The sequence below is a fragment of the Hypomesus transpacificus genome, unplaced genomic scaffold (genome assembly GCF_021917145.1).
Source record: "Hypomesus transpacificus isolate Combined female unplaced genomic scaffold, fHypTra1 scaffold_31, whole genome shotgun sequence".
NCBI classification, from domain to species: domain Eukaryota; kingdom Metazoa; phylum Chordata; class Actinopteri; order Osmeriformes; family Osmeridae; genus Hypomesus; species Hypomesus transpacificus.
In genome coordinates, this window is record NW_025813837.1 from 1,144,116 (window position 1) to 1,161,767 (window position 17,652).

The 17,652-nt window shown below is 49.4% G+C and overlaps 1 protein-coding gene across 2 annotated transcripts; it reads left to right on the top strand.

Moving 5' to 3' along the window:
- The first annotated feature begins 5,353 nt into the window (after positions 1–5,353).
- Positions 5,354–17,463, top strand: mamdc2a (MAM domain containing 2a). Of its 2 annotated transcripts, XM_047016066.1 has the most exons (14): positions 5,354–5,759; positions 6,058–6,183; positions 9,581–9,831; positions 11,055–11,139; positions 11,376–11,513; positions 11,684–11,940; positions 13,197–13,290; positions 13,662–13,808; positions 14,037–14,302; positions 14,654–14,750; positions 15,529–15,684; positions 16,063–16,322; positions 16,463–16,547; positions 16,649–17,463. In XM_047016066.1, the coding sequence occupies exons 1-14, from the start codon at positions 5,729–5,731 to the stop codon at positions 16,708–16,710; spliced, it is 2,055 nt and encodes a 684-aa protein (XP_046872022.1). In that variant the 5' UTR covers positions 5,354–5,728; the 3' UTR covers positions 16,711–17,463. The 2 variants fall into 2 exon arrangements, with proteins under 2 accessions (XP_046872022.1, XP_046872024.1); XM_047016068.1 differs by lacking the exons at positions 16,463–16,547; positions 16,649–17,463 and having other exon boundaries at positions 15,529–15,680; positions 16,063–16,187.
- Positions 17,464–17,652: the final 189 nt, after the last annotated feature.

The following is a 17,652-nucleotide window of genomic DNA, read 5'->3' on the forward strand; positions in this document are numbered from 1 at the left end:
GCACTTCCCTTGAATAAATGTTTACCTCAGTGTCGCTACATCCTCACCATCTCGGCAACGCTGGACACAACTGCTCTGTTTACACCCTGGTAATGAGACTTGTTTTGATGCGGCTTAGTTTGTTGCTCTTCTGAGTTTGGCCCATGTGCAGATCATGTTCTGGGCCGTGAGGACAAACAGGATTCCTCTCGATGAAGAGTCTCCAACACAACACATTTACGGAATCTACAGCCAAGGAAAAGACACCCAGTGGCTAATACCACACTATGATGGGATTTGGCACAATAAATGTTAAATCTCCAGTAGTCGTCGTCTTTACATGCACATCAGATAGGTGCCACAGGATTAAGATTTAGATATACAGTAGATTGGAAGTCAGATTATTTGGGCCTTGAGTCATTTTCTACCTTTCTACCTTGTATAATGTATACACTACCCACGTAAGGAAACTTCCTGTCCTTCTCCCTCTCCTTGTCATTGCTCTATACCCACTAAGCCAGTTGGACCAACGACAAAGAAAATCTTACACTCGATAGATTTTAAAATGAAAGTGTGACTTGGTTTGGATTGGGTGGCTGTGAAGTGGTTGCCAAGTAACAGCCAACGGCACCAATTATTGCTGTGACCTCCTTGACAGAGGATAAATCTGTCACCTCATCTACTTTGTGAAAGGCAAGCCCCAAGATAACCTGTTCACTGAATAAAGATGTAAAATCACCCATTTGGCAGGATGATTTATTTGTTTCTGCGTTTTAATCTGGTGTTAGTTGTTAGTACCAGACTCTTACAGCTGTGTCTTGGAGGTCTAAACAGTATCTGTTCTCGAATCCAGAAGATGTCAGAACGACTTCCTGAGTCGTTGAGTAACAACGTGCACATCAAACGTTTCAAAACAACAACCCGTGGTCTTCGCAGCGTCATGGGAATGGCACGACGAGGCGCTCGTAACCGGGGTGAGGTCATACCGTTTAACGGCGCTCTCTCCGTTATGCCTTCTATGGAGCCTCTTCTTCGACAGTGCTTCTCTTTGAAGCTCTTCTTCTATGGTGCTTCGACCGCACGGTGCTCTTCCTCGACTGTGCTTCCCCTCGGTGAGGCTCTTCTCATAGAATGGCCTTCTCCTGTGGTGCTCTTGGTTTGCGGTGCTCTCCCTCTGTGGCGTCCTCCTTCAGTAGGCGCTCTCCGTCTAGGAGGGGAGAGATAGAGGAGAGATAAAAGGCAGCGGTCTCTGTGAGGCTATAGGTCCGGCGTGTTGGCAGTGAAGGTCGCTGTTTGACCAGTGCCTGAACCTCCGGCAGGTCCTGGAGAACGGAGAACAGCTGCTGCTGCCTCAAGGCAGACCTCACCCTCAGGCCTTGACACCGCTGTGAAGCTCTGCCAGGGAGAACCCCCCCCCCCCCACACACACACACGCACACACACACACTCTGACTCACTCGCTCACAGCGATAAAGCTGTAACATAGGATGGAATGAGGAACGTTCTTCTTCACGGCATCATTTTGTTTCATCCATTTCCTGCGAGTGTATGAAGGGATCCGTCTTGTTGACGTGGGGGAACAAGCTGGGTGCTCTTGTGTGGTGCTCCCACTGGCATGAAGATCATTCACAGCATTTCTTGGGGATTTACTGTCAATGTGTGACGGTAAACAACAGCAGCTTAAGAGGATCTCCATTAGGGAAGAGTGTGAAATGAGTGTTTATCTTTCTCCTCACACACAGCGAAACATTCACAGGCAGCAGCCAGATTCGAGCACCTCCCACCCACCCGACCTTGAGAAACCCACATCCATCCCCTTCAGGACCAGTCAGGTGTGCGTTTGACTGTCTGTAAAATCCCTCAACAAGTTATTGAACACCTGGATTTCCTACAAATGTTGTTATTGTGTTTTGTCAAGGCCTCTCACTCACTGTAACGTCGCATGAAACTCCTCTCCGTTCGTCTCAAGCTCTGGATGAGTGTGCAAGTGCGCTCATTGCATGTGCCCTCATTGCATGTGCGCTCATTGCATGTGCCCTCATTGCATGTGCGCTCATTGCATGTGCCCTCATTGCATGTGCCCTCATTGCATGTGCCCTCATTGCATGTGCCCTCATTGCATGTGTGCTCATTGCATGTGCCCTCATTGCATGTGCGCTCATTGCATGTGCCCTCATTGCATGTGCCCTCATTGCATGTGCCCTCATTGCATGTGCGCTCATTGCATGTGCCCTCATTGCATGTGCCCTGATTGCATGTGCCCTCATTGCATATGCCCTCATTGCATGTGCCCTCATTGCATGTGCGCTCATTGCTAGTCAGAAGGAAGACAGGGGATCAGTGGACAGGCAGACAGCTGGGAACCAGACCCGCTGCCCAGCAGAACTCTCTCCTCTCCACACACAGCTAACAAGCGCCCCATACAAAACAGCACTGGGACGATCAAATGACCTTCATCCCTAGTTAAACTACATCTCTGGTGACTAATACGCTTAACATTTCACATCTTCAATGGGTTACCAAAATACTTTGTGATGCAAGCCTTCACCTCGGTCATCTCAGACAAAAGACCAAGCGGTTCATCTCTACTCAACCACGATAACACGCCCAAAATACTCACGGTCCCAACGTTTTCTTAAACCACACAGACTCAAGCTTGATTTACAAGGATATGTGTTTATTTTATCTTCTCAATTTGAAACATTTTCTCACTCTTGAGTTTATCTACGGTGATATATTGGTAAATGAAAATGGAGTCATCCAGTGTTTCATTTCATCACTGGCCTGCAGTCCTGTGGTTATCTCAGTCTGTTCAGCTGTGGAAAGTCTGTGTCGTTCTTGACAACCCTGGAAAAGTAAAGTGATTCAAATATCCTACTCAGACAGTTAATCACTGAGCTCAGAGTGTGTGCCTAACACACACACAGAGACGCACACACACACAGTGACAGACACACACCGGGACGCACACATATGAACACCCACACACACTGAGGTACAGCCGACAACTGGAGTCTGTTCGTCAGCGCAGACACACAAGAGCGCTCATACTTTTATTTGTGTTTGTATTTCCACTGTGGTTACCTAGCCTAGCTGGTTATGGTTACCTAGCCTAGCTGGTTATGGTTACCTAACCTTGCTAGTTATGGTTATCTAACCTAAATGGTTATCTAACCTAGCTGGTTATGGTTACTTAGCCTAGCTGGTTACTGTATTCACTATAGGACACAGGTCTGACCCTGATGTTACAAGCTACCACCTCAGGCAGTAGAAGATGTGAACACGTATGCCTGAATGAGGTCGTAAACCTGTGGTGTTCGTGCAAATGTGTTTCATGGATTTTCGTCCCCTTCACAGCCGTGTCAACAACACCTCCACTTTGTGTCAAGCACCGACCGGGCTCTCACTCCGTGTTTACTTCTCAGAGGCAGGTAGAGCAAGGCTGCAGATCCATCACCCACCCCAACCCTGGGAAACAAAACACTCAGAGAGACACTAACAGGCACACCCTGACATCTCTGCAGGTCAAGCTCTATCTCGGTTTGAGAGGGGTTTGACACAGACTAAGCTTTATCCTCTGTCTTCACACAGACCTTTTAAACTCAGTCCTCTCACATTCAACCCCTTTCTTGGAATATGTGTCTGCTTGTACCAAGTATTCCTGAATCCAAATGGTTCTTTTTCTTACCTCCAAAGACACGCTGATGTTGTGAGGAGAGTTGGGGATTTCTTCAGAGGTACTCGCGTACGGAGGAGAAAGGAGGATCTCTCCTAAACAGAGGTCATATTGTGTGGAGGAGAAATGAGGCGCTTCCTGCTGGGTCAGGGTGGAATACTCCTCTCTGTGGCTGCAGTCTTTTTCTTTTCTCATTCACCAAATGTTACACTCCTGGCTGGACAGCCTCTTCTGCTCTCCTACTCTACTCTACTGTACTCTACTCTACCATATTCCACTCTACACTACTCCACTTCACCCTACTCTCTTCTACTCTACCATACTCTTATCTAGCCTACCAGGGTTTACTCTACTCTACCTTACTCTAGGTCTACTCTACCATAGTCTACTTGACTGTACTCTACTCTCTGCTACCCAATTCTACTCTGCCCTCCATCAGTGATCCCAGGAGGGACAGAGCGTGGTGTCTGCAGTGCTTTGTGTCGGCAGTGCCACGTGGGTCGACCTGGCCCTACAGCAGCCTGGGTCGGCTAGCTGCAGACGGTTCCATGACCTCATCCTGCCACACCACAGCTCTTACTGGGACACGGGTGGCAACAGGAGGAACAAACACTCCGCTCTGGCACGGAGTAGTGACCCCCACACACACACCAACACACACACACTGGGAGTAAGGAACTTCCACGTAGAAATTCATGCAGGCGCAACTGGAGTGTGCATAAACATAAAGAGGGATATAAACACACACACACAGACACACCCACAGACAAACACAAACACAGATGCACACACACGGACACACACAGACACACACACAGACAAACACACAGACAAACACACTGGGGTGTATGAAAAGGGGAGACCCATTGTTGAAGCCTGACAGGAACATATGGTAACAGAGCAGACTTGTCACTCTGCTGACAGTGCAGGGAAGCTAAAACACAGTAATGGCTGTGGCACAACATTTTCCTGGGTGAATACCAATGTGTCTGTCAGCAATCTGCCTCGAAAATGTTTCCATTCCTCTCCAGCCAACCCCATGCCCCCGTTCTGCGACATCCAAATGGTATCACTGTATTAAGGCCCACACAGTCTTACTGTGTTAGTAGCTCACCCATGACAAAAGGTCTCTGATATCAGCAGAGGTGTCAATGATCAGAAATGAAAACGCTACAATGTGTTTGTTCCCAGCCAAGTAACTGATTCCAGTTCCCCAGATATGCTCATTAGCACAGCCCTCGGCGCTAATCTGTGACATCATCTGGATTAGTGCATGGCCGGAACAGACGTGGTAGAGTTTCTTGTCTCTGAACCTGAACGTTTACACCTGTGAATGTTAATCATTCAGCAGTGCAGATCAGAAGATCTTCACCATGTCAGACAACTGCAAAACCAGTGCAAAACCTCTGACATCTCTGAAACCGAAGATCCAAATATTTCTGCAATGACCTTGGCAGCTGCAAGCCTCTTCGGTCTGGAGGGAAGGTTTAGTGCACTGTCACCAGAGGACAACGGGTGTGTTAAAAAAATATTCAGAAAAACTTGCAATCATGTGTCCTACTGTGCACACATGATCATTATAGCAAGGGAAGGGTGGGCCGCAACATTACACTATGGGGGGGGGGGGGGGGGGGGGGGGGGGGGGGGGGGTGCTTGTGTTGTGATCCGCGTGGTGCACTTCGTTAATGGAGGCAGGAATGTCTGTGATCCCAACCGTAGGGAAGGGATGCGGGAGGCGGGGTACTGGGAGTCCCTGTGGCGAAGGCGTCCGTTAGAATCTGGACTGCATTACCGTGCAACTCTTCCTCCCTCCTGGTCTCTCTGTCCTCCTCCGTGCCAACTGCTGCGCGTCTCTCCAAGTCGGATTATGCCATGTAACGTTAACGGGAGACACCGAGAGATTTATTATCGTCGCTGTTGGAAGCTGTGACTGAAGTTGCTCAAGAGCAAGGTCCACCAACAGATTGATGCACGGGCTGTCTGCTATTTTGGGTTTTGAGTCGTTGTCAACTAGCTGCGCGCGAGTGGACCGAACCTCTCCATTTCCCTTCTCTGTCCAGCTGCTACCTCGCGATGCTCAACGTCTACCTTCCTGTTATCTTAGGTAAGTAGGAAGAAAATATAGAAAGAAGCAAATACAATCCATAAAGAAACAACGCAACGTGTTGCTCCGTTACGCAGCCCAGACCTCTGCGTCAGGCAGGGTTTGGGTTCCAGTTGGAGTTGAAGTTCCGTTAGTTTACCGTTTTTCTACCGTTATCCCAACGCTTCATTTTTGTCAGATGCTGAGATCAATGTACGATGAATTATGTTGAATGCCAGCTGTACTTTGGAGCAATACTTAGCAAACGGGCGGAATATTTTCTTGCACAATTTTCTTAATCTTGTTCTTTTACCACCAGTTTCTCTGTTGAGTGGGTTAGTATGGGCTCAGCAACAACTTCTGGCCGGCTCCTGTAACTTCGAGCAGGGCACCTGCGGCTACACGTCCGACCCGGCCTACGCAAGATGGGCCACAAACGAGGAAGGTTGGTTGGAAAACTAAATATATGAATTGCATGTTAAAAGAAAAACCTATTCTGCACATCATTGCTGCCATTTGATTTCAATATTCCGAATCGGTTTGCATCTAAATGAACCATGCATTCACTCGCATGAAGGCCTACATCTGATTGTTTTGAAACAGTATGGCGGGTTTGGGGTGTGTAGGGCTGCTCTGTCAGCTTCTACAGCCCTCTCTCTGCGTAACCGGTTGGCATAGTGATTCAGTGATTGGAAGAGAGAGAGTGAATGAAAGTGTGTGTGTGTTTTGTATGAATGAGGGAGAGGGGGGGGGGGGGGGTGTTCGTGGTTAGAAACACACAGACAAGCCTAGCATGGAATGTTAATGAAGCATTATTCACTTGAGGTCAGATGTTCCATGCATGCGGTTCTGCAGTGTTCTGAAATGCTGAAGGTGTTATAACACGGTGAGAAGTCAGATGTCTGCAAGTACTGCACGGTCCTGGTCTGCACACATATTTAAACACACACACATGCACAGATAGATAGAAAAAAAACTGAAGAAGAAATGGAGAGAGAGTGGGTCAGCAAAAGGGAGAGAGAAAAACATAAACAGACAGAGAGAGAGAGAGAGAGAGAGAGAGAGAGAGAGAGAGGGGGAATTTGAGGCAGCTATGTGCTGAGAGATGTATGTTACCCACACACACACACACACGCCCACACACACTCCACTCAATTCTATTTTTCCACCATGTGTGTAGAACCCTCCTCGTCCCTGGGGGCCTAGCAGGCAGCACCCCCAGGAGCTGCTCTGGTTTGTGGTCACCCTTCTGAGGTGTTTACATTAGCCCTCTAAAAATAAGTAGCGATGTTGTAGAGTTGTCTGTGCCATCTCGCTGCCAAGCTGAGCTGGCTGTATAGCTTTAGACCCACTTATTGTAAGTTACTGGCACCAGGTCCCTCCCTCCCTCCCTCCCTCCCTCCCTCCCTCCCTCCCTCCCTCCCTCCCTCCTAGAGACTAGAGATAGACCTCCACTACTCTGAAATCAAGAACAGGAGCGTTCACACTAAGCACTAACTAAACACCAAAGGAGAGCCAGAGTGCAACAGGCCAGATGGAGAGTCGCCACCTAAGACGGGAACGAGGACGGCGTTCCGCCAGCATAGCGTCAGGGATGTCAGCGCGGCTGGTTAGATAGCTGGCCAGCGGCGGCGGCGCTATTCCCAACCGGTCCATTAATATGGTCGTAAAAACCGCGACTGGGCCACGGTGCGCCGTGTTTTCTGTTTGGTTTCCACGGTAACGTTGGGACGGAGCGGTTGTTCCGTGGTTGAGAGATGGATGGAAGTCATTCGAGGAAGTGGTCGTTCTTACTTGCAGAGGAAGGGACAACTGTGAGGAAAGATTAACATTTTTTAATTATTTCTTTAAAATTATTAAAAAAAAGATTTCAAGTAGAATAAACAGATGTAAAACATCGAATGAATACAAATTGCTCACCCTTCAAAGACCACCTAGCCACCAATCCGTAGGCCTATTTTGTTTGCCTAAAACATTATTTCTCTCGATTTCCCAACGAAAAGAAACGGTAAACGCTTGTCTGGATAGAACAGGAAACAGTCAGCAGGTTCTTCCTCCAGACCAAAATGTGCGGCAGGGCTGGAGAAGGTGATGATGAATGATGACGAGCGTTGCCAACCCATCCTCACGTCGTGACCAAAGCCGCCTGAGCTTGGCTGTCAAGACTGTAACAGCTGCAGGGAGAACAGTCTAGAAGCGAGACAAGGACATCAGACAAGACTCTGGTCTTTGTCTGGTCTGCCACCGCAGAGATTCAAAGGTGCTGATGAGCACTGACTGAAATGACTCAGCACCCAACGTAAACACACACACACACACACTCTCGCCGTAAACACATACACACACAGACAGACGCTGAGACAGCGTGTTGTGATACACTGCAGGTCTAGTCTTGGTCAGGTAGGTCACGCTTCCTCACCCTAGCCTGTCACCGGGGGTAACCGTCATCCTAGCCTGTCACCACTGGTTAGCTTAGAAGCTAGCCAGACGCCAACCGCCTTTTACATATTATAAGTACGACACACACCGTATGACACACCCTTCACGTCACAACCCTCAAGGGCAGCGCTGTGAAAAGATAAAAGTTTGTTTTAAGTTGCAATGTGATACCCCTTGTCTCAAGTTCACAGCTAATGTTGTCACCAGAGAAACCCTCAGAAACACCTCATTAATGATCCCAAGTAGGCTACCTAAGACCTTAGCTGTTTGTGTATAACTGACACCTCATGCATTCACTGATAAGAGGGTTTACTGGTTCAAAATGAATCCTTGGCACACAATGTCATTAGTCGTTCATAGGCCTTGCGCTAACAGGTGGGATTAGCAATCAAATACTTCTTCAAAAGAATTTATTTATAGCCAGCCATCAATTTTTTTCCCCTTCGTTTCAATATCTCAGTTATTTAGAATTCTCAGCATGAAAATTAAATTGTATTCCAAGAGTTCGATGTCAGCCTAAACAAAGCAGATTACTGATTCATTAATCCATGACAGACTCGCTTAAAGGATTTCTTTTCCAAAATATTGCACTTGTCCACCCCTACGCTTCCAACCCCAACCTGTGGAAATGTTTAGAGTGGAGCAGCCTTGAGGCTTTGCCAGACGAGAGCAACAGGAGACCCTCCACTCTGAGAGCTGCTGCCAGCTACAGACGGAGACCCACCAGGAGACACGCGGGAAGAAAGAAGACGGGACAGAGGGAGAGAGAAAGAAAGAGAGATAAGGAGAGTAAAAGAGGGAGGGAGAGAGGAGAGGGAGAGAGAAGAAGTGAGAGATAAGGGAGGTTAGGATCCTTTTGGAGCGGGGGTTTGAGGATAGGAAGAGTGCTTGAGATGAGTCGTCAAGCCATCTGGAAGGAATCTTTTCCACTGTCAAGAGTATCTGAAAACACTTCCCGGGGTTGTAAAGTGACCAGCAAAACAATAACACAGTTACAGTGTAGTCTTGTCTGTCTAGCAGCACCAGGGGTTGTGGAGCGTCTTGGGACATGTGGCCAGTTTGGTTCCACTCCTTCCAAGAAAATATGTCTTTCTAACTGTGTGTACAATATGTGGTTGGCTTGGTTCGACTCCATTGACCATTATTTTCTTTGATTTATCACTTTCTCTCACAGACCCTTTCGTTCCCTGTTTCTTTCCCTCTCTCTGATACTGGTGGGTTTAGCATATAGGCTTTGTGCTGACGAGTGCACTATTGTGTTCCGGACATCTTTGAGGGGGGAGGTCACGTGTGCACAAGATCATTTTTGTTTCTCCCCCTGTCCTCCTAAACCTCCCTCCTTTCCGCCTCCTCTAACCTTCCTTCTCCTCCTCTCCCCCCTAACCCTCTCCTGTTCACCTCAGGGCGTTTCATCACAGCGGACGGCTCCGTCCTGAGCGGTCAGGGGAAGGCGGTTCTGGTGAGCCCGGTTCTGGATCAGCTGGACTGGAGCTGCCTGCGCCTGGTGTACCAGATCACCGGGGCCGGCTCCCTGCAGCTGCACCAGCGACCTGAGGGCGACAACTTCGACTACGCCCTCTGGAGCGCCCGCAAGCCCTCCGACAGCTGGCTCATCGCCAGCATAGACCTGAAGAACTCCTCCACCGCCTACCAGGTGTGGTGGATGTGGAGGAGTTGCCGGGGGGGGGGGGGGGGGGGGAGAGAGAGAGGTGGAGGGAGGGAGAGGGGGACAGAGAGGGTGGTTGGGAAAGTGAGAGACACCGTAGGTGGAGTGGAGGGGGGTGAAAGAGAGATGAAGGGGTGAGAGTGTGGTGAGGGGGTGGGAGAGATATTTAAGGGGTGAGAGGGGTAGGGGTGGGAGTGAGGCGAGTGAATAAAGAGAACAGACTCTATGATGTGAATCCCTGGAGCAAACACATCATCTTTAGTAAATGCTGGTTAGAGAGAACCTTTCAACTCATTATGTAAGAGAAGAGCTAAGTTAAACACAGGCTAGGGGTTTAAATAGAAATGTATAGGCCTACAAAATGATCAACAGACCTGAGTAATGGATTGTTTATCGGAGATTATAACAGTCCGATCTTCTCGGAGTGAGTTTCTTTCTAAACGAACGTCAAACTATCCAGTCTGCCGCCAAGGGCTGCACTGGGACGGCAGGAAAGAGAAAGCAGCTTTCAGATGAATCGCCTGTCGAGAGTCTTCCTTACTTACTGTCGCCACCTCCGAGAGTAACTGTGTGCAGTTGGCTGTGGTGAGGGTAGGACCCCCAGGGTCATCCGTCAGGGGGCCAGCCACACACCGGAGGGCCGCAGAGAGTCGCCCTCCCTCCTTGACGGAAACAACCTGGCTGGAAACGTGAGGTTGTTTGACAAGCGAGCGTGAATTATGGAGGGATTCAACTTAGGGGGGCGGAGGGGGACGGGGACGGAGGGGGAGGGGGGGGGTGTTCCATCACTCACGTTGTCATTATGAGTGATGAAGTAGCGCGTTATGTTTGACGGTGGAAAGTGTGTTGGCACTTTAAAGCGCTGAGGTATGGCCCGTGGTCCGATATCTGGGGGTTCGATCTGCGGGATGAGGTGCCTCGTGCTGCAGGGACTAATGAGCTCCGCGGAGACGGCCTCTGTCTCCGGGCAGACGTCCTGTGATTAACAGGTCAAAGGGGTTCGACGGGGGGTCACGGATAGGGCAGGGGGCCCAACCACAGGGGGGTTCAAAACAGTTTTTTTCTTCACAGTTGGTTCGGGTGGGTTCGATGATGGGAAGATCTCCTGCTAACCTGCTGTTCACTCGTATCGTCCCTCCCCCTGTTCCCTCACTGCTGTTCCTCCACTCTAACCTCCCCTTCACCTGCTTCCTGTTCCTCGGTCCTGCTAGATCCTGATGGAGGCGCGGCCTGCAGAGGAGCCGGGCAACAGTGTGGCCATTTTCGAAATCCACATCGTCCCCGGCTACTGCCTAGGTCAGTGCTCTCGTCTGAGTCCGAGGAAACAGCTTCACTGCTGAGAGAACACACACATGGAACTCTAGGATGACTTCCATTCCAGAACGTTCCACACTCTAGAACTCTTATTCCATACTGTATATCATTACCTATCCATATACCTGGCTCCCCGTGTAAAGCCATAAACATGTGATGCATCTATATTCATCAAAATGACACGGCAATCCAGTTGAGACGGTTATGGTTCCTTCCAGAATGTAACTTTGAGGAGCACCATCTGTGCGGCTATAGCAACCACTGGAACCCCAATGTGAACTGGTACGTGGGAGGAAGCCTGGCCAGAGACCCTCAGTCCAGTCTGCCTGACGACCACACCATGAACAACCAAAGAGGTACACACACACACACACACATACAAAGACATACACACACACACACTGAATGATTCTGATACCGTTTGAACATATGTTGAAACGACTGTTTATCTTGAACGGATCTCTGTCGTTCTACTTTTTCTCCTCCCCCGACATTCCCACACACACACACACACACACACCCCCAGGCCACTATATGTATGTGGACTCGGTGTACGCCAAGCGATTCCAGGAGGTGGCCAAGCTCACGTCTCCCATGAGCACCACCCCCATGGCGGGCTGCCTGTCCTTCTACTACCAGAGGGACCAGGAGAGGGGCAACATCTTCTCCGTCTTCACCCGGGACCAGCTGGGCCACTACGAGGAGCTTTGGAGGCCCGAGGTCTACGCCACCTCCTCCTGGAGGCAGGTGACGGTGGACATCAAGGCTCCGCACCCCCTGGAGGTCAGTCGGGGGGGCCGGGCGGTGGTTGGGTCGCCGCGCCTCGCCTGGCGCTCTTCTCTTAGGTTCCCCGCCTCGCTCGTTTTCCTCCCCTCTCTTTTGCCGCGCTCTCTGTTGTGTCTCTCTCCCGTGTCCTCTCTCCTCCTCCCCTCTTCTCTATTTTTCTTCCTTCTCTTCGAGCTACAGCTCCCCTCCGCTATCTCTCCTTTCATTCGTCTAAGAGGGATATAAATAGGCTGACGTGAGGATAGCAGGTTATTGATGGCTGGAGCCACGCGGCCAGAGACTGTAGTCCAGCGTTCCGATCAGGCTTCAGAGAGAAGATTCCGGTGAGAATATTCTCGTCCCTCCGCCCACTTTCAGGCCCATTTGACTGGGTGAATATGAATCTGTCTTAAGAGGAGATAAGGAATGTGGACGGAAAGTCTTTTTGTTTGTCAGGTCTTTCTCTCGTTTGGAGAGCTCCGGATTTCAAATAGTTTCCGTGGGGTTTGTGTGGAAGAGTCCGCTATGCACTCTCAGAAGAGTAGTCCTGTGTTCATTTTTCATGTGAATAAATACGTAGGATCAGGATGTGTGCGTGTTTGTGTGCGCGCGTGTGCGCATAAAGCCAGTGTAAATAAATCAGACTAAACATGTGCCATGCCTGGAGTTTCTCCCAGATATCCCAGCCCCCCCTCCCCACACACACACACACACACACACACACAAAAGCACACAAACGCTCCCAGACAAACTCACACACCCACACGCTTCCTTCAGGTTTATTAGGAGCCATGTCTCCCCGACGACTCGGCCGTTTCCTCAGCGGTTTCACACCTCAGCCGGAGCTGTCACGGAACAGCAGAGAGGCTTATGATGTGAGCTCAGAGGCTGGCTCAGCTGCTTCACTCTGCCCTGCACCCTGTTCTGCTCAGTCTGCACACAGGTCACATGGTCTGCCCCTGCACCCTGCTCTGGCCCTCTCAGTCTGCACGCAGGTCACATGGGCCCCATGCTCACGTCTAAACCTAAGAGGGCCTGCTTGTACTCTCAAGGTGGCGTTGTTGTAACACGCTGTTGGGGGAGCTAGCCACGGAAGCTACCAGAAATACACCAAGCTCTCGAGTTCTGTAAATCACATCAAAGTTTAGTCTGGGTCAACCAAGGTTAAGCCCAGTAGGATATTGGGAAGTTTGATGTCCTCAGCGCGATGGGAAAGTTGCCTATTGAACAAATGCAGTGTGTGTGGGTGTGGGTGGGTGTGTGTTGTGTTTCAGGTGGTGTATGAGGTCGCCTTCAACAGTGCCAGAGGAGGATATGTGGCCATAGACGACATCTCCTTCTCCCCTGAGTTCTGCCACACCGACACAGGTGAGGGGACTGGAGGGAATAGATGGATGGACAGATGAATGGATGATTAGTTATGCAGACAACTGGATGATTGCTTATACAGATAACCAGATAATTGGTTGAACAGATGAATGGAGACATGATTGGACAGATACATAAATGAGTGAGTAAGATTAAGCAGGTACGATTTTTTGGCCGGAACTCTGGAACAAACCTTTCCAGACTGCAGATATGAGGCCAGTTATTTCTATCCTCCACTATCCTCCTCTTTTGTCTTCTAGTTGATCTTATCTGGCGACTCTCTCTCAGCCTAATTCAGAACAAGGTTGCGTTGTGAGTCAAAAACACAGGTTGCCACGGAGACATGTGGACTCGTGTCTGTGTCGTTCCAGAGCCCACGTTCGACCCGTCCGTCGCCGACTGTGACTTTGAGGAGGGCCTGTGTCGGTACTACCAGGAGAGGGTGGAGGGGAAGGTGTGGACCACGGTGACTGTGAAGCCCAACGCCTACAGGATTGGAGATCACACCACAGGAACGGGTCAGTCTCACCCCGCTGCTTAAACACTGTGTCGCTCACATCCTCCCCTGTTGGTGAGGTTAAGAGATTAGCTGATTCCCTCTATATTTACACTCACATTACGGGCAAAAACGAACCACCCGTCTGAACCGGAGCTGGACAAACCTGCTTACTGTGACTCTCCTTGTTGAGGTCTCCTAGTATGACATGCTCTGCCCCTCCACCCCTCATCCCCCCTCTCTGCTCCAGGCTCCTTCCTCCTCGCCAACACCCGTTTCACGTCGCGCCCGGGCTACGTGGGCCGCCTGCACGGGCCCTTCCTGCCGGGGAACCACAAGTACTGCCTGCGCTTCTACTACGCCCTCCACGGCTTCCTCAAGGTGGAGAACGCCCTGGTGCTGTACCTGTACGACGAGAACAACGTGGCCCTGGAGAAGGCGTGGACGCTGGCCGACAGCACCAGGGACATGTGGACCCAGGTGGACATCACCTACATGAAGCCCATGCCCACCAAGGTAACACTCGCCGGGGATGGGCGATGGCTATGGGGTGGGTGGAGGTATCGATGGAGGTGGGTGGAGGTATCGATGGAGGTGGATGGAGGTATCGATGGAGGTGGATGGAGGTATCGATGGAGGTGGATGGAGGTATAGATGGAGGTGGATGGAGGTAACGATGGAGGTGGATTGAGGTAACGATGGAGGTGGATTGAGGTATAGATGGAGGTGGATGGAGGTATCGATGGAGGTGGATGGAGGTATCGATGGAGGTGGATGGAGGTATAGATGGAGGAATGGGTGAATGGAAACGGGACACATTAGGACTTGTGTTCCCTAACCCTTCCTTCCTATCTTCCGTCCCCACAGGCGGTATTTGTCAGTATATGTAAAAACTTCTGGGACTGTGGGCTGGTCGCCATCGATGACATCACCGTGACCATCGGAGACTGTCGAATCACTGAAGGTAAGACAAGTCACCTGACCTCAGGGATGGGCGTGGCCTCAGATACAAACCAAAGTCCCAACCTTGGAGTAAGACATGATGTGTTGGGGGGAAATGTCCATGACAACCCTTGTGTGTAAATGTGGGTGTTTTTCCTGCACAGGGAAGGGTAAGGTTCAAGAGACATAAATACCTCATCTGATCTATTCCCAGCAGCTCGATACTGGGATGTTGTGGTTGCAGTCTTTATTTTTTTCAACAGCTGACAACAGCTGAAAGACTGGGGCTGGGCCCTAGATTTAAAACTGTTCCTATTTATAAACTTTTAAACGCTCAGCCACTGTGGAAACCATTCAGCCTCTATGAGAGACTGTAATTACATGGGCAGTTCTGGCTGACTGGCGCAAAGCGTCCTCTAGTAGTAGCGGCCAAACACCAATCGCAGCCTTCACTGTGATTTGGGATCAAGCTCGATATGAATGGTGCTGAGAGCTATGATGTCAACCAGCAGCAACCGTTTTATAGGAATCAGTTGTGTTCCCGTCAACACTGCAAAACAGTTCTTCTTTTTCACCCACATCTTGCTGTCTCTCCTGTACGCTATCTCTGCTCAATAAACTCTCGACACCGAGTACATATCCTTTTACGGAAACACACACGTGAACTTGGTCAGACCAAATGAACCTACAGGAAGTTCCTTGACAATGTTCTCTCAACGTTACACGATCTGCCACGACGAGTCCAGTTCACCTGATTATAAACAGTCGGTTTAGCCAGTTCAGCATGCCGTGTGTTGCAGGGCGTAAGGGTGAGCAGCCTGGCCAGTGCGACTTTGAGACAGGGGACTGTGGCTACAGCCAGGACCGGCAGGGGGACAAGGGGGACTGGCTACGAATCCGAGGCCAGTCCCCCACCTCCTACACTGGACCCCGGGGGGACCACACCACAGGGGTGGGTAAGTCACACACTTGGAGCTTATATTTAACACGTACGTTCATTCATACATTTCCATTTATGCATTTAGCAGACGCTTTTATCCAAAGCGACTTCCAAGAGAGAGCTTTACAAAAGAGCATAGGTCACTGATCATAACAACGAGGTAGTCCCAAACATTGCAAGCAGCCAAAACATGAAGTATACATTGTGAAAAAACGAAACAAGTGCCAAAAATGTAATTCGTTACCCTCGTTCACACCAACGCAAGGGCTTCGTTAATGACCCTTAAAGGCAGGATAGGTACGTTTCGCGAGCCATTTTAGACAGCAGGACAAAAAAAAAGCCAACTCCACAACGTGACCTACCCTCCCTTTAACCTGTCCGCGTGGGTCTCCAGGGTACTTCATGTACATCGAGGCGTCCCTGATGCGTCCGGGCCACACGGCGCGCCTGCTCTCCTCCTGGCTGCGGGGGTCCCATGCCCCCCAGTGCCTGGTGTTCCACTACCACATGTACGGCTCGGGCACGGGCATACTGAGCGTGCTCCTGCGGCGCTCGGGCCGCGAGAAGGACGCCCTGCTGTGGAGGCGCCGCGGGGAGCAGAGCGTGTCCTGGATGAGGGCCACGGTGGACTACGACTGTGACAGCAAGCACCAGGTATGCACGGAGGTCCACACGCGCCGCACACGCAGGCATGCGTCACTCACACACTCACACACACACACACACACACACTGACTTCATAGTGCTTCATAGTGCTTCATCAAACTGCTTCATCGGTCTCGCTTTCTTTGTAGATTATATTTGAAGCGATCCGAGGCCCATCAATAAGAAGTGACATTGCCATTGATGACATTGTGTTTAAAAAAGGACCCTGCAAAGGTATTTGTGAACCTAGTATATTGGGAATTGCTGAAGAAACGTTTATTAATTAGAGTTAAATATGTTGTTGACATTTTTTGGGGTGATATCTTTCTTTCTAGATCCTGTTGACTCAATTCCATACTCTGGATTCTCAGAAAACTTCAACGAGATTGACTACTAGAGGATACAGTTTGAGTGAATGTGTGTTAGTCTGTTAGTACGAGAGGGGTATAGGTTTAACATTGGGAATGAAAAGTACGAACACATCACCACGACAACACTCTGGCTTTACATAGAGTAGAAATATACTAATTTACAAACTGGTCTTACATGTCTTCATAGTTTTGCACTGTTTGTCCACTTTTACAATGTTGGGTTAATTTGTGCGCTATAAATGTAATATTTGTTACTATGATTTTTGAATAGCCAAATTCTACGACTCATTTTTCTTGTACCACTGAGAAGGATGATTGCGTTTGTCAAGCTAACTTCTGAAGGAAAAGCACACCCTATCTTCACAATAAAAATATCACTTCTGACCTCTACTGGCCAGAGTCTGTTACTGCACTTCATAAATTCAGAGAAAGCACTGACCTCAACTACACTTTCCATTGGCTTTACATGCACAGTTGACAGACACTAAGCACATTCATATCAAACTTCTCACTGTGACAAAGGACTTATTTCCAGCTTTAGGACTCAATGATTTTCAAAACTGCCAGGATCCTCTTAGAGGAATACATGACTCCAGATAAAGGAGAAACACGTGTTGACAACAGTGCCTTCAGTGCTGCACCTGAGTATGTTTTTAAGTCAATAAATTAGCCATGGCAGGGTCAAAATAAGTGGACAAGATCGAAACAGTTTTGTTTTTCTACAGAAGTGTGCTGCGATTAAGTAGAAGAAATGTTTCAATAAAAATGGTCGAAAAATATGAACACTGTGGCATCTGTTTCTCGTTTGATATCCTCGAATGTTATGCTATTTAATTATATTGCTGTTTGATCCTAATGCTGTTGCTCCCCAGTGATTAATGTGTCAGGAGTTTCTGCAGGTCCACGATGCTAGCATGCTGGTAACAAGGGTTTAAAATATTGGCGAGATGCCAAGATGCAAGTCAAAG

Coding starts and splice junctions, on each gene's coding strand:
- mamdc2a (XM_047016066.1), top strand. CDS start 5,729: ATGCTCAACGTCTACCTTCCTGTTATCTTAG. Junction 5,760..6,057: donor CTACCTTCCTGTTATCTTAG/GTAAGTAGGAAG, acceptor TTTTACCACCAG/TTTCTCTGTTGAGTGGGTTA. Junction 16,323..16,462: donor ACTGTGACAGCAAGCACCAG/GTATGCACGGAG, acceptor CTTTCTTTGTAG/ATTATATTTGAAGCGATCCG.